General features: G+C 43.1%; 1 protein-coding gene across 1 annotated transcript in view; it reads right to left on the bottom strand.

The window, feature by feature from the left end:
- LOC120048985 (fibroblast growth factor 11-like) overlaps positions 1-16,404 on the bottom strand; it is a 166,980-nt gene that overhangs the window by 99,442 nt on the left and 51,134 nt on the right. The window contains exon 2 of the mRNA XM_038995248.1: positions 4,648-4,758. Within this exon, the coding sequence (XP_038851176.1) occupies positions 4,648-4,758 (111 nt within the window). The remainder of the gene's footprint in view (positions 1-4,647; positions 4,759-16,404) is intronic.

Here is a 16,404-nt window from a genome sequence, read left to right as displayed (position 1 = left end):
CGTGTCCAAAAGTTTTGAGAATGACACAAATATTAATTTCCACAAAGTTTGCCGCTTCAGTGTCTTTAGATATTTTTCGCAGATATTACTATGGAATACTGACGTATAATTACAAGCAGTTCATAAGTGTCAAAGGCTTTTATTGACAATTACATGAAGTTGATGCAAAGAGTCAATATTCGCAGTGTTGTCCTTTCTTTTTCAAGACCTCTGCAATCCGCCCATCATGCTGTCAATTAACTTCTGGGCCACATCCTGACTGATGGCAGCCCATTCTTGCATAATCAATGCTTCGAGTTTGTCAGAATTTGTGGATTTTTGTTTGTCCACCTGCTTCTTGAGGATTGACCACAAGTTCTCAATGTGATTAAGGTCTGGGGAGTTTCCTGGCCATGGACCCAAAATATCAATGTTTTGTTCCCCGAGCCACTTAGTTATCAGTTTTGCCTTATGGCAAGGTGCTCCATCATGCTGGAAAAGGCATTGTTCGTCACCAAACTGTTCCTGGATGGTTGGGAGAAGTTGCTCTCGGAGGATGTGTTGGTACCATTCTTTATTCATGGCTGTGTTCTTAGGCAAAATTGTGAGTGAGCCCACTCCCTTGGCTGAGAAGCAACCCCACACATGAATGGTCTCAGGATGCTTTACTGTTGGCATGACACATGACTGATGGTAGCCTTGTCTTCTCCGGACAAGTTCTTTTTCCGGATGCCCCAAACAATCGGAAAGGGGATTCATCAGAGAAAATGACTTTACCCCAGTCCTCAGCAGTCCAATCCCTGTACCTTTTACAGAATATCAGTCTGTCTCTGATGTTTTTCCTGGAGAGAAGTGGCTTCTTTGCTGCCCTTCTTGACACCAGGCCATCCTCCAAAAGTCTTCACCTCACTGTGCGTGCAGATGCACTCACACCTGCCTGCTGCCATTCCTGAGCAAGCTCTGTACTGGTGGTGCCCGATCCCGCAGCTGAATCAACTTTAGGAGACGGTCCTGGCATTTGCTGGACTTTCTTGGGTGCCCTGAAGCCTTCTTCACAACAATTGAACCGCTCTCCTTGAAGTTCTTGATGATCCGATAAATGGTTGATTTAGGTGCAATCTTACTGGCAGCAATATCCTTGCCTGTGAAGCCCTTTTTGTGCAAAGCAATGATGACGGCACATGTTTCCTTGCAGGTAACCATGATTGACAGAGGAAGAACAATGATTCCAAGCACCACCTTCCTTTTGAAGCTTCCAGTCTGTTATTTGAACTCAATCAGCATGACAGAGAGATCTCCAGCCTTGTCCTCGTCAACACTCACACCTGTGTTAACGAGAGAATCACTGACATGATGTCAGCTGATCCTATTGTGGCAGGGCTGAAATGCAGTGGAAATGTTTTTGGGGGATTTAGTTCATTTGCATGGCAAAGAGGGACTTTGCAATTAATTGCAATTCATCTGATCACTCTTCATAACATTCTGGAGTATATGCAAATTGCCATCATACAAACTGAGGCAGCAGACTTAATATTTGTGTCATTCTAAAAAAAAATTGGCCACGACTGTACACATGTGTATAAAACAATACAATTCAGCACAACAACAAAAAAAACATTTAATAAAAGCAATCACATTCAACTACATAGAGGTCCTCAATCAATAATGGAAACTGCCTGAGTGACACCAGCACATCTAACTGCGGTGAACTCTGCAGATTGTTCCACAAATTAGGGGCAAAAAATACAAAACACAGATTTTCCCAAATCTGTGGAGACTGGAGGGATCTCTAGTGTTATCCGGTCCTGTGAACGGGTTTGGTAACTCATGATTTTATCTTAATGAATGATGTTACATATAGAGGGAGTTTCTGTCAGATTGCTTTGTAAATAAATCAAAGAGAATGCAGCTTTCTTCTTCCAGACAGAGAGGTCCAGCCCACATTTTTGTGGGATTTTAGGACTCAATGATGAGCCCTAAAATTGTCCCCTGTGATAAAGCATATTGCTGAATGGGGGGACTGTGTGTATTGGATGGATGTGTTGATATCTCTTTGTTTGTGTGTGTGTGTGTGTGTGTGTGTGTGTGTGTGTGTGTGTGTGTGTGTGTGTGTGTGTGTGTGTGTGTGTGTGTGTGTGTGTGTGTGTGTGTGTGTGTGTGTGTGTGTGTGTGTGTGTGTGTGTGTGTGTGTGTGTGTGTGTGTGTGTGTGTGTGTGTGTGAAAGTAGCGTGTGTAGGCCTGGTCCATCAGAACACTCCAGACTCTGTGAATGTGTCCATAATGGCAACCTATTCCCTACATAGTGCACTATGCCCTATGGAACCTGGTCAAAAGTAGTGTACTACATGGGGAATATGGTGCAATTTGGGAGGCAGCTTGTCTCTGTAGAACTCAGATATGAATCTGACTGTTTCCTCCTTAATTATTTATCTCCATTTGCTGCTGATTTGGCCCTTTACTGACTGGCCTCAGCACACTCTGCACTGGGGTGCGTAATTACACACATACATAAACACACACACACGGACACACGCATGCAAACACACACACATGGACATGTACACAGGCAGACACACACACGCATCCGGGCATGCACGTAAACACACACACACTTTTTTCATAGGAGAGGTCAGGGAACAAGTTGGGGGTCCCACCCTGGGGCTGATGGGAGAGAGAGAGGCAGATGGAGAGAGAAAGAGAGGGGGAGAAAGAGAGAGGCTGAGGAGGGTACGCTGTAGCGAGACAGAGAAAGCTAGGCAGGTCCCTCAGCCACTCAGAACCATAGTTGTGGTGTATGAGAGGAGTCTCTGCTCTCCCTCCACAGGGAGGCCTGCCATTCTGTTCTGGCCTACAGTAAATACAAAATGAGATATTCCAGACCTTGATCATAGACGCTCAAACACATACACAAACAGAGACGCATGCACACACTTCGCACACACACACACACACACGCAAAACACTAATCTATCCCATTCAATTTTCTGTGCAGTGGGGTAGATGATTATTCCGTTGTGATGTCAATCACTCAACAATTTTACCGTGCTGTGGGAATTAATAAATAATCTGCTTTGAATGAAAAGTGAACGATTTATGAGTCCTGTACTGGGCTGTACATGCCAGACCTCCCTCCATCCGTCTCTTTCTATCTCCCTCTCTCTTTCTATCGCTCTTCACCTCTTTCTCTCCCTCTCTCCACACCTCTTTCCTCTCGCTCTTCACCCTTCCCTGCCTCCCTCTCCCGTCCCGTACTCCGCCTCTTCCTCTCCCCTAAGCTTGTTCCCCTTACAGAAAGCTCACAGATACAGTAAGCCTGATGTAAGGTTTGATAGAGTTCTAGTTGTTATGAAATATACCGTAACTCACACTCAAAAACACTTCACAGTTGTCCTCTAATCTCTGAATAAACTTTAATACTGTAACGGTTTTCCTCCTCCTCTTCAGACGAAGAGGAGGAGTAGGGATTTGACCAAAACGCAGCGTTGTGATACGACATGAATATTTATTAAACCAGACGAAAACTAAACATACTTGAGAATATACAAAATAATAAACGAAGTCAAACAGACCCGAACAAACAAACTTACATATACACGAAGAACGCATGAACTGGTACAGACGACACAAACGAACGAACAAACGAAACAGTCCCGTGTGGTGCACAGACACAGACACGGAAGACAATCACCCACAAACAAACAGTGTGAACAGCCTACCTTTATATGGTTCTCAATCAGAGGAAACGTCAAACACCTGTCCCTGATTGAGAACCATATAAGGCTAATTACAAGTGACCTAAACATAGAAACACAAAACATAGAATGCCCACCCCAACTCACGCCCTGACCAACTAAACACATACAAAAATAACAGAAAACAGGTCAGGAACGTGACAAATACCCCAACCAGGACCTGTTATGTTATGCAGTGATTTACTGTGCTTACAGTTTCTATACTGTACCTACCTAAAGTGTGAGAGCCCTGTACACATCTACAATATATTTAAGATTCACAGACTGTTATGCAATAACTTGTGTACCAATAACTGTCTAAAAAGACGTACTGTCTAAAGATTCTCACTGTGCCTATACAGAGTTTTATATTTCAATAGAAACTGTGGAGAGTTACATGGCATTACGTACTGGCAGACAGTCAGACACAGAAAGACAGGTGTGAGACTTACAGAAGGACAGCAGGGTTAGACAGACAGACAGACAGACAGACAGACAGACAGACAGACAGACAGACAGACAGACAGACAGACAGACAGACAGACAGACAGACAGACAGACAGACAGACAGACAGACAGACAGACAGACAGACAGACAGACACAGACAGACATGTGTGAGACTTACAGAAGGACAGCAGGGGTATAGAGACATAGACAGGTGTGAGACTTACAGAAGGACAGCAGGGTTAGAGAGACAGACAGATAGGTGTGAGACTTACAGAAGGACAGCAGGGTTAGAGAGACAGACAGGTGTTAGACTTACAGAAGGACAGCAGGGTTAGAGAGACAGTCAGATACAGAAAGACAGTGGTGGGACTTACAGACAGACAGCAGGGTTAGAGAGACAGTCAGGTACAGAAAGACAGGTGTGAGACTTACATGACAGCAGGGTTAGAGAGACAGACAGACAGGTGTGAGACAGATAGACAGACTTACAGAAGGAGCTGCTTTCGTCCTTTGTGCCGTCCATGGTGCCATCCGGAAGCATCTGGAGGTAGAAGCCATGCCGGTTGTAGAGTCTCGTGACAATGCCTTTCAGTTGGGGCTCTGCAGGGGGACAGGACAGGGTTAATTTGTGTCCTCATATTGCATGATAGTCAGTGATGTTTGCGCTCAAACTCAGCATCTGGGAACAAACAGCAGTAAAGGAAGATTCTACACTCTAATGTATTTTCTCCCAAATATATTATAACATGTGATTTACACTGAAAGGCAGCATCTGTGTCCACAGTGGCCTTCTCTATTAAATTATGTTTTATTTTTTATCTAACCTTTATTTAATTAGGCAAGTCAGTTATTAAGAACAAATTCTTATTTACAATGACGGCCTATTGATGGGACCTTGGTGCCTGCTTAAAATGGGGCCGTGTCTACGATGAGGGAGGTAGGGTGTGTGTGCCTGCCTACTGCCTAGTACGGGGAATGCTTCATTAAAGATGAATAGCATGTGAGGCTGTGCTGCTCTGTTCGCGATAAGGCAGAGGAGTGAGAGAGAGAGATGGGAGGAGAGCTAAAGACAAAAACACAAACAAGGAAAACTTGACTGAGCTACTAAAAGTTTAATGACACGGGACCCCGTCTTCCATCAACTGTGACGCTCCGTTTTGTTGTTTACAAAGTATGTTCTGAGGCAGAACATTTTTTGTAGAGCTAACTGTGATTTATATCTCCAGATGAACAGAGTTTACCTGCTACATTTGCAGGCTCTTGTTGTGTAGTAGCTTCTGGTTGACAGCAAGCGTGCTAGCTAACGCTACGGGACAACAGCAGTCGTTTACCCTTCCCCATAACCATGGCTGTAACTACATATGAGGACACTGAGGTCTGGACCTCTGCAATTTTTTCTGAGAAGAAAAAATGAAATATTAAAAGTACCAGTCAAAAGTTTGGACACACCTACAAGGGGTTTTCTTTATTTTTTATATTCTACATTGTAGAATAATAGTGAAGACATCAACACTTAACAATCAACATCAACAATCAAAATATATTTTATATTCGAAGATTCTTCAAAGTAGCCACCCATTGCCTTGATGACAGCTTTGCAAACTCTTGGCATTCTCTCAACCAGCTTCACCTGGAATGCTTTTGCAACAATCTTGAAGGAGTTCACACATATGCTGAGCACTTGCTGGCTGCTTTTCCTTCAATCTGCTGTCCAACTCATCCCAAACCGTTTCAATTGGGTTGAGGTCGGGTGATTGTGGAGGCCAGATCAACTGATGCAGAAATCCATCACTCTCCTTCTTGGTCAAATAGCCCTTACACAGCCTGGAGGTGTGTTGGGTCATTGTTCTGTTAAAAAATAAATGGTAGTCCCACTAAGCCCAAACCAGATGGGATGGCGTATCGCTGCAAAATGCTGTGGTAGCCATGCTGGTTAAGTGTGTCTTGAATTCTAAATAAATCACTGACAGGATCACCAGCAAAGCATCCCGGTGGGAACTACGCATGTAGAGATCATCCGTTCACCTGCTCTGCGTCTCACAAAGACACGGCAGTTGGAACCAAAAATTTCAAATTCGGACTCATCATATCAAAGGATAGATTTCCGGTCTAATGTCCATTGCTTGTGTTTCATGACCCAAGCAAGTCTCTTCTTATTATTGGTGTCCTTTAGTAGTGGTTTCTTTGCAGCAATTCGACAATAAAGGCCTGATTCACGCAGTCTCCTCTGAACAGTTGATGTTGAGATGTCTGTTACTTGAACTCCGTGAAGCATTTATTTGGGCTGCAATTTCTGAGGCTGGTAACTCTAATGAACGTATTCTCTGCAGCAAATGTGACTCTGTGGCGGTCCTCATGAGAGCCAGTTTCATCATAGCACTTGATGGTTTTTGCGACTGCACTTGAAGAAACTTTAAAGTTCTTGAAATTGTCCGTATTAACTGACCTTCATGTCTTAATGTAATGATGGACTGTCATTTTTCTTTGCTTATTTGAGCTGTTCTTGCCATAATATGGACTTGGTCTTTTACCAAATAGGGCTATCTTCTGTATACCACCCCTACCTTGTCACAACCCAACTGATTGGCTCAAACGCATTAAGATGGAAAGAAATTCCACAAATGAACTTTTAACAAGGCACAGCTGGTTGAGAGAATGCCAATAGTGTGCAACGCTGTCATCAGGGCAAAGGATCTCTACTTTGAAGAATCTGAAATATAACAAATATTTGTATTTGTTTAACACTTTATTGTTTACTACATGATTTAGTATGACCAGTACTGTATATTTTGTACTCAATAAAGAAAATCAACTCTGGTCAAAGTCTAAATATTGCTGCCAGCGGTGATCAAATCTCAGAACGTTTATATTATTGATCTGAGTTCTAATCTCGCTTGCCTCTGGAATCATGAAGAGTGGTTTGTTCGTTATGTTCGCCTGCGTCCGCCGGATTTGCCTCCTTTATTTGCGTTTTTAGCAGCACATTCACCACTCTCTCTAACCCTGCCCTCTAGCGGTACAGGCCTAGGGCCTGAGACATGAAACAAACTTCCCCAGCTTAGAGTCGGCTCACTAGAGAAGTAGGCAAAACTAGAGACGCTGCGGACAGGTTGTTTGCGACGCCAGACAAAAGGCAATTTTTAAAACCTTACTGTGACTCCTGTCGTGTCTACAGACATCCCCCAAACAAACAAAAACTGACTTTCGGAAAATTTGTGCACAACTTAGTTGCTTATAGATATGGCTGCAATGTATGGCTGCAATGCAGGCAGGAGGAACCAATAGAGAGCGAGAGAGAAAGGTTAGTACAGTGGTACCCAAACTTAGGGTCGAGGCCCATGTGGGGTCCCCTGAGAAAATCTGTACTAACCTTATCAAACAAATTAGGAGAAAAAAAATGCTATGCTATCTCAAGGTGGCCTATCTTCCCTATAGGCCTGCATTAAAATGCTATCAAAATGCAAAAAAATACAGTTCTAAAAAGTTTTGTTTATATCGGTGGTTGTTTTTCTTATCCATTACCCACCATTTTCCATCACTGATATTAATTATTAATAAGTCATATTCTGAAATAATTCATTTGAATTTGATAATAGGGTCATCTTTGAGCTCCATTGATGTCTGTTTGTGTGGAGCTTGATTAGTAAGGCCTTGGAATACAGACGTGAATACTATGTAATCTGAGAAAAGAGATACAGTATATTCAGAAAGTATTCAGACCCCTTCACTTTATCCAAATTTTCTTACCTTACAGCCATATTCTAAAATAGATTAAATAAAACATGTTCTTCATCAATCTATACACAATACCCCATAATGACAAAGTGAAAACAGGTTTTTCGATTTTTTTGCAAATGTATTAAAAATAAAAAAACGTACTTGCATAAGTATTCAGAACCTTTGCTATGAGACTCGAAATTGAGCTCAGCTGCATCCTGTTTCTATTGATCATCCTTGAGATGTTTCGACAATCTGATTGGAGTCCACCTGTGGTAAATTCCATTGATTGGAAAGGCACACACCAGTCTATAAAAGGTCACACAGTTGACAGTGCATGTCAGAGCAAAAACCAAGCCATGAGGTTGAAGGAATTGTCTGTAGAGCTCCGAGACAGGATTGTGTCGAGGCACAGATCTGGGGAAGAGTACCAAAACATTTTTACAGCATTGAAGGTCCCCAAGAACACAGTGGCCTCCATCATTCTTAAATGGAAGAAGTCTGGAACCACCAAGTCTTTTTCTAGATCTGTCCGCCCAGCCAAACTGATTCAAATCAGGGGAGAAGAGCCTTGGTCTGGGAGGTGACCAAGAACCCTATGGTCACTCTGACAGAGCTCCAGAGTTCCTCTGTGGAGATGGGAGAACCTTCCAGAAGGACTACCAATTCTGCAGCACTCCACCAATGAGGCCTTTATGGTAGAGTGGCCAGACTGAAGCCAATCCCCAGTAAAAGGCACATGACAGCCCACTTGATGAAAACCTGCTCCAGAGTGCTCAGGACCTCAGACTGGGGCGAAGGTTCACCTTCCAACAGGACAACGACCCTAAGCACACAGCCAAGACCATGCAGGAGTGGCTTCGGGACAAGTCTTGGACTTGAACCCGATCAAACATCTCTGGAGAGACCTGAAAATAGCTATGTAGCAAAGCTCCCCATCCAACCTGACAGAGCTTGAGAGGATCTGCAGAGAAGAATGGGAGAAACTCCCCAAAACAGGTGTTGTGTCTTTGGCATCATTAAAGGTGAAGACTGTTATTTTATCAAATCATTTCTCTGTAATTATTACTACGTGATTAAACTAATCATGTAAATTTAATTAACTAGGAAGTTGGGGCACCACGGAAAATCTTCAGACTACAAAATTATACGTTTCCGAATATAACTCTTCAGATATTTTAATATCTGATCAATTAGTCTTCTATTAATTAATTATGCTTTACCTCACGCCAGTCTCATTCCAAACGTCGTAAATTGTTGGTTATCTGCATGAACCCAGCCTAAACTATGAATCATCCATACATCAATTGGCTTAATCATTTATTTACTAAGTAACTAAATACTCACAGAAATGCATAAACAAACAAATATTGGTTACTAACAATGATAGGGAAGATCCCCTAGTGGGCTAAACCGATATAACGGCTTGGTGGACAAAGGGAAGGGGGTGTGGATGAGAGAGCGGGAAAGACAAAATGGATCACTACACACAGTGGATAATTATATTCATTGAAATGCTAATCCTTTACACATGAACACTCGCTCATTCGGGAATAATTGCAATCAATATATTTACGCCATTATGTAGTTGTTGTCTTCTCTGTTGGAATCGTTGGTCAGTTCAACAGAGAGTCTCTGGCTACTCATGGTGGCGGCTCCTGATAGTGTCTGTTGTAATGGAACCGTCAGGCGTCCATTGTTCTTAGAATAGATGTTTCAGCGGTTGTCGTTATTCGCATCCCAGGTTTGCATCAATTCTAGCTAGTAATTAGTATCTAAGATTATTCTACTCTTATTCTGTAGGGATCGGCAGTCTCAGAGTTTATTTCCAGCCAATGCTCCACGTGGTATGGTTAGGAATTCAACAACCATTGCAACCTTAGCTTACACTGAGGTTTTTGTGGTCTTAACTATTCGCAAACACAGCTCACACTGTGGGTTTGTTTAGTCTTAAGAGGATTGTCTCAGGAGGGGCTTTTATTCGTAACAGTAGAAGAGGGCGGTTCCATGATGCCAGATCATGTCTGTGCTCACGGGGGCGTGGCCGCTGACTAGTTACATTTTACAGGGAATACAATTCTCTCAAAATTAAAGGTTAATATCACATTACATCATTTCACAAATAGTTTCACCTTTACTCATTCATTTTATAAAAGAATTAGATGCAAACACCATAATTGAGAAATGTACACATTCAGAGATATAGTTGTGCGTGTTTCCTGTCCTTCGTGAGGTCACCAAGTGAAACACACTCAACATAACTGTCCCTTAAGTGTTCACGGACCCTTCCCACATTATCACAAGTAGACATAGTTTCATTTTCCCATTTTGGGGATTTAGGAGTTTGACCACGTGAAATCCTTTGTTCACTCTGTGATCTCTCTCTCTGCATGAAAAGGGGGAGAGAGCCTCCGCCAGGAATTTACGACCTGCGATAACAGAACCTAGGTGTAGGAGAGAGTGAGAGAGGGAGAAGCCACGATTTAGACCCAGAAAGGGCCACATCATGACACAGGTGTGCCAAGCTTGTAGCGCCATACCCAAGAAGACTTGAGGCTGTAATCGCTGCCAAAAGTGCTTCAACAAAGTACTGAGTAAAGGGTCTGAATACTTATGTGAATGTGATATTTCATATTTTTTTTAAATTGAAATTTGCGACAAATTCCAAAAACCTGTTTTTGCTTTGTCATTATGGGGTATTGTGTGTAGATTGCTGAGGAGAAAAAACAATTTAACCCATTTAAAATAAGGCTGTAATGTAACAAAATGTGGAAAAAGTCAAGTGGTCTGAATACTTTCCAAATGCACTGTACCTATGTAGAGTTGAGGATTTTATGCAATTCATCATTACAACTAACTGAACAGTTGCTGATGCTACTTGTCAGTGTGAATCATTTCTCATATTTCCCCCCTTTCAGGGGTATAATGTTACAATTGCATATCTAATAGGCTATGTGTTTGTAGATCGACTGAATGAGCCAAGGTGATAATGGCTAGGGTCATTTTTGCTTATTGATTTCTGTTCTCCATACAACATTTTTAAGTGTTTTAATTGTATCAAAATGCAGTAAACTTTCAAAAAAGTCATTCCGGACCTCACTAAAACTCAAACCCTGGTTACGGCCCTTCCTACAACAGAGAAAATCCTTCCCATAAGACCTCAAAAGAGCAGGGAAATAATATGTAACATCGTGTGTAGCTTCCTGTTGACAGCTAGTGTGCTAGCTAATGCTATGGGACAGCTGTGCTATTCAGAGAGAATCCTCCCCTTTCAACCTCCAAAGAGCAAGGAAATACACCTGGAATTATGTAGCCTGTTGAGAGCTACTGTAGCGTGCTAGCTAATGCTACAGGACAGCAGTTGTTGTTTTCTGCCTCCACACAACAGAATCCTACAATTTAGAGCTCAAAAGAGCAGGGAACTACTGTATGACATGAAGTGTGTTGCATATTATGTAGCATCCTAGCTAGCTAACACTGTGCTATACACTGAGTGTACAAAACATTAAGAACAGCTGACCAAGTGAATCCAGGTGGAAGCTATGATCCCTTATTGATGTCACTTGTTAAATCCACTTGAGTCAGTGTAGATGAAGGGGAAGAGACAGGTTAAAGAAGGATTTTTAGCCTTGAGACAACTGAGACATGGATTGTGTGTGTGTGTGTGCCATTCAGAGGGTGAATTTTCTAACTGTTATAGGCCTATTTCTATTTTGCCCTGTTTATCAAAAGTGTTGGAAAAACTTCTCAATAATCAACTGACTGGCTTTCTTGATGTCTATAGTATTCTCTCTGGTATGCAATCTGGTTTCCACTCAGGTTATAGATGTGTTACTGCAACCTTAATGGTCCTAAATTATGTTACCATTTCCCTTGATTCTAAGCAATGTTGTGCTGCTGTTTTTATTGACTCAAAGCTTTTGATGCAGTAGACCATTCCATTCTAGTGGGCCGGCTAAGGAGTATTGATGTCTCTGAGGGGTCTTTGGCCTGGTTTGCTAACTACCTCCCTCAAAGAGTGCAGTGTATGAAGTCAGAACATCTGCTGTCTCATCCACTGCCTGTCACCAAGGGTGTACCCCAAGGCTCGATCATAGGCCCCGTGCTCTTCTCAATTTACATCAACAACATAGCTCAGGCATTAAGAAGCTCTCTCATCCATTTATATACAGATGGTACAGTCTTATACTCAGCTGGCCCCTCCCCGGATTTTGTGTTTAAACGCTCTACAACAAAGCTTTCTTAGTGTCCAACAAGTTCTCTGCCCTTAACCTTGTTCTGAACACCTCCAAAACAAAGGTCATGTGGTTTGGTAAGAAGAATGCCCCTCTTCCCACAAGTGTTATTACTACCTCTGAGGGTTTAGAGCTTGAGGTAGTCCCTTCATACAAGTACTTGGGAGTATGGCTAGACGGTACACTGTCCTTCTATTAGCACATATCAAAGCTGTAGGCTAAAGTTAAATCTAGACTTGATTTCCTCTATCATAATCGCTTCTTTTTAACCCCAGCTGCCAAACTAACCCTGATTCAGATGACCATCCTACCCATGCTAGATTATGGAGATGTAATATATAGATTGGCAGGTAAGGGTGCTCTCGAGCGGCTAGATGTTCTTTACCATTCGGCCATCAGATTTGCCACCAATGCTCCTTATAAGACACATCACTGCACTCTATACTCTTCTGTAAACTGGCCATCTCTGTATATCCGTCGCAAAACCCACTGGTTGATGTTTATTTATAAAACCCTCTTAGGCCTCACTCCCCCCTATCTGAGATATCTACTTCAGCCCTCATCCTCCACATACAACACCCGTTCTGCCAGTCACATTCTGTTAAAAGGTCCCCAAAGGTGCGCAACTCAATATCATCCACAACAGAGATAATCCTTTACTTTAGACCTCCAAAGAGCAGGGAAATACTGTATGACAGGGAATGTCAGAATAGTTAAGCAGCAGCGAACAAGATTTAAGGACCGACATTCAAATATCCATGAGGATACACTATTAGGAAAAAGGGTTCCAAAAGGGTTCTTCGGCTGTCCCCATAGGACTAACCTTTTTGCTTCCAAGTAACAACAAAAAGATCACGTGGGTGGTCAAACATCAGACAAACAGGGTCAGAGTTCGACAACTTGGTTGTAAACTGTAATCTCCATTCTGGACTGGAGTATTCGTCACTCTTCAAAATGAATGTTGTAGTAACATCACACACGCATACACAGACACAAAAACACACACACACAGACACAGAAACACACTCCCCCTCCAGTCAAGGTTAAAAGCAGCAGTATCCGCCGCGAGTGGTGTGGAGGCGGGGGATCATGTCAATTAGACTGGGCTGTGTTCAGCAGGACGTCTGGGGGTTTTGGAGAGGGCAGGTGCGAGCCGAGGAGAGCTTCCCCCTCCTGAGTGCCTCCTGCCTGGGCTGGACAAGCTGTTAGACGGACTCTCCCTTGTTCTGTATGCTAAACACTGCAGCGGCACTACCACTCTACACCATCTCACATGCACACACAGACAGCCCCACCCAGCTCATCCCAAGTCCCAGTCATCACCGGAGCCTGATAGAGAGAGCCATCGATCCAGGGTTAGAGCTCTCAGGGCTGTACAGGACTTTTGTATATTCTGGTTGTGAAGCAAGGGGTAAGAAGACAAGCCAAGTGGACACTAGACTTGTGAGTCCCAATATTCCCCTGTGACTCCCATCTAACTTGACCCATTCCCATTGGTTTCTTTGTCATGTCGGAGGGCTGTGTGTAGGAACTGAGAGGTCTGAGATGGATGTGTGTGTGCAAGGTCTGAGATGGACATATGAGTGCTGGCAGGCCTCATCCCAGAGAATGGCAGTGAGGGACACATCTTAAGGAATGGGGTTGGCAGGGGGCAGAGGGGTGAGGCAGACATGCCAAAGACTGGAGCCGTCACACACAGACAGATGCCCACAGTGGGACCTCACTCTATTTTTTCAGTTTACATTTTAGTCATTTAGCAGACACTGTTACCCAGAGCGACTTACAGTAGTGAGTGCATACACTTTCGTACTTTTTCGTACTGGTCCCCCGTGAGAATCTAACCCACAACACTAGCATTGCAAGCTAGCATATGCTCTACCAACTGAGCCACACAGGACCTCACTGGCAATGTTTCTCCCTCTTTCTTTCTCTCTACTCTCCATCACTTCCTTCTAGTCTCCTCTCTTTCCCTCTCTCGCGCTCTCTCTCTCTCTGTGGTTTGGATCATTCTCAGTAACGCCATGTACACAACCGTTCAAAAGTTTGGGATCACTTACAAATGTCCCTGTTTTCCATGAAAACATACATGAAATGAGTTGCAAAATTAATCGGGAAGGTTATAAATAATGATTTATAATTGAAATAATAATTGTGTCCTTCACAACAGCTCAATAGGGTTGAGATCCGGTGACTGTGCTGGCCACTCCATTATAGACAGAATACCGGAAGCTGACTGCTTCCTGCTTCTTCCTTAAAAAGGGAAGAGGCAGGAGGAAGGAGGAAATTGTCTCCAATTAAGAGCCGTCCACAGGGTATGGCATGGCGTTGCAAAATGGAGTGATAGCCTTCCTTCTTCAAGACCCCTTTTACCCTGTACTAATCTCCCACTTTACCACCACCAAACACCCCCAGACCATCACATTGCCTCCACCATGCTTGACAGATGGCATCAAGCACTCCTCCAGCATCTTTTCATTCTTTTCTGCATCTCACAAATGTTCTTCTTTGTGATCCGAACACCTCAAACTTAGATTTGTCTGTTCATAACACTTTTTTCCAATCTTCCTCTGTCCAGTGTCTGTGTTCTTTTGCTCATCTTAATCTTTTCTTTTTATTGGCCAGTCTGAGATATGGCTTTTTCTTTGCAACTCTGCCTAGAAGACCAGCATCCTGGGGTCACATCTTCACTGTTGACGTTGAGACTGGTGTTTTGTGGGTACTATTTAATGAAGCTGCCAGTTGAGGACTTGTGAAGCATCTTTTTCTCAAACTAGACACTCTAATGTACTTGTCCTGAGTTGTGCACCGGGGCCTCCCAGTCCTCTTTCTATTCTGGTTAGAGCCAGTTTGCGCTTTTCTGTGAAGGGATTAGGTCGCAGCATTGTACGAGATCTTCAGTTTCTTGGCAATTTCTCGCATGGAATAACCTTCATTTCCCAGAACAAGAATAGACTGACGAGTTTCAGAAGAAAGGTCTTTGTTTCTGGCCATTTTGAGCCTGTAATCGAACCCACAAATGCTGATTGGCTCCAGATACTCAACTAGTCTAAAAAAGGCCAGTTTTATTGCTTCTTCAATCTGAACAACAATTTTCAACTGTGCTAACATAATTGCAAAAAGGGTTTTCTAATGATCAATTAGCCTTTTAAAATGATAAACTTGGATTAGCTAACACAACGTGCCATTGGAGTGATGGTTGCTGATAATGGGCCTCTGTAAGCCTATGTAGAAATTCCAATAAAAATCTGCCGTTTCCAGCTACAATAGTCATTCACAACATTAACAATGTCTACACTGTATTTCTGATCAATTTAATGTTATTTTAATAGACATAAAATATGATTTTCTTTCAAAAACCCAAAAAATCCTAAGTGACCCCAAACCTTTGAACAGTAGTGTACATCAACCAATCAGCAGGGGATATCAAGTCATTACTTTTCTCTGCTGAAAGAGAGAGGGAAGAAAGAGAATGAGGGATAGAGTGGAAGAGGGGGGAAAAAAAGGAAGCAAGAAAGTGGGAGTGAGAGGAAAGAGAGAGAGGGTGGAAAGAGATACACAATATATACAAAAGTATGTGGAGACCCCTTCAAAATAGTGGATTCGGCCATTTCAGCCACACCCGTTGCTGACAGGTGTATAAAATCAAGCCCACAGCCATGCAATCTCCATAGACAAACATTGGCAGTAGAATGGCCTTAGTGAAAAGCTCAGTGACTTTCAACATGGCACCATCATAGGATGCCACCTTTCCAACAAGTCAGTTCGTCAATTTCTGCTCTGCTAGAGCTGCACCAGTCAACTGTCAGTGCTGTTATTGTGAAGTGGAAGTCTCGGAGCAACAACTGCTCAGCCGCGAAGTGGTAGGCCACACAAGCTCACAGAACGGGACCACCGAGTGCTGAAGAGCGTAAAAATCGTGTGTCCTCAGTTGCAACATTCACTACCGAGTTCCTAACTGCCTCTGGAAGCAACGTCAGCACAAGAACCGTTCGTCGGGGCCTTCATGAAATGAGTTTTCATGGCCGAGCAGTCGCACACAAGCCTAAGATCACCATGCGCAATGCCAAGCGTCGGTTGAAGTGGCTGAACAACAGCTCAATAGGGTTGAGATCCGGTGACTGTGCTGGCCATTCCATTATAGACAGAATACCAGCTGACTGCTTCTTGCTGCAGGAAGGAGGAAATTGGCTCCAATTAAGCGCCATCCACAGGGTATGGCATGGCGTTCCTTCTTCAAGATCCCTTTTACCCTGTACAAATCTCCCACTTTACCACAACCAAAGTGTAAAGCTGA

This window comes from Salvelinus namaycush, chromosome 6 (genome assembly GCF_016432855.1).
Source record: "Salvelinus namaycush isolate Seneca chromosome 6, SaNama_1.0, whole genome shotgun sequence".
NCBI lineage: Eukaryota > Metazoa > Chordata > Actinopteri > Salmoniformes > Salmonidae > Salvelinus > Salvelinus namaycush.
The sequence above is the reverse complement of the archived record's forward strand: the minus strand, read 5'-3'. Positions and strand labels throughout refer to the sequence as shown.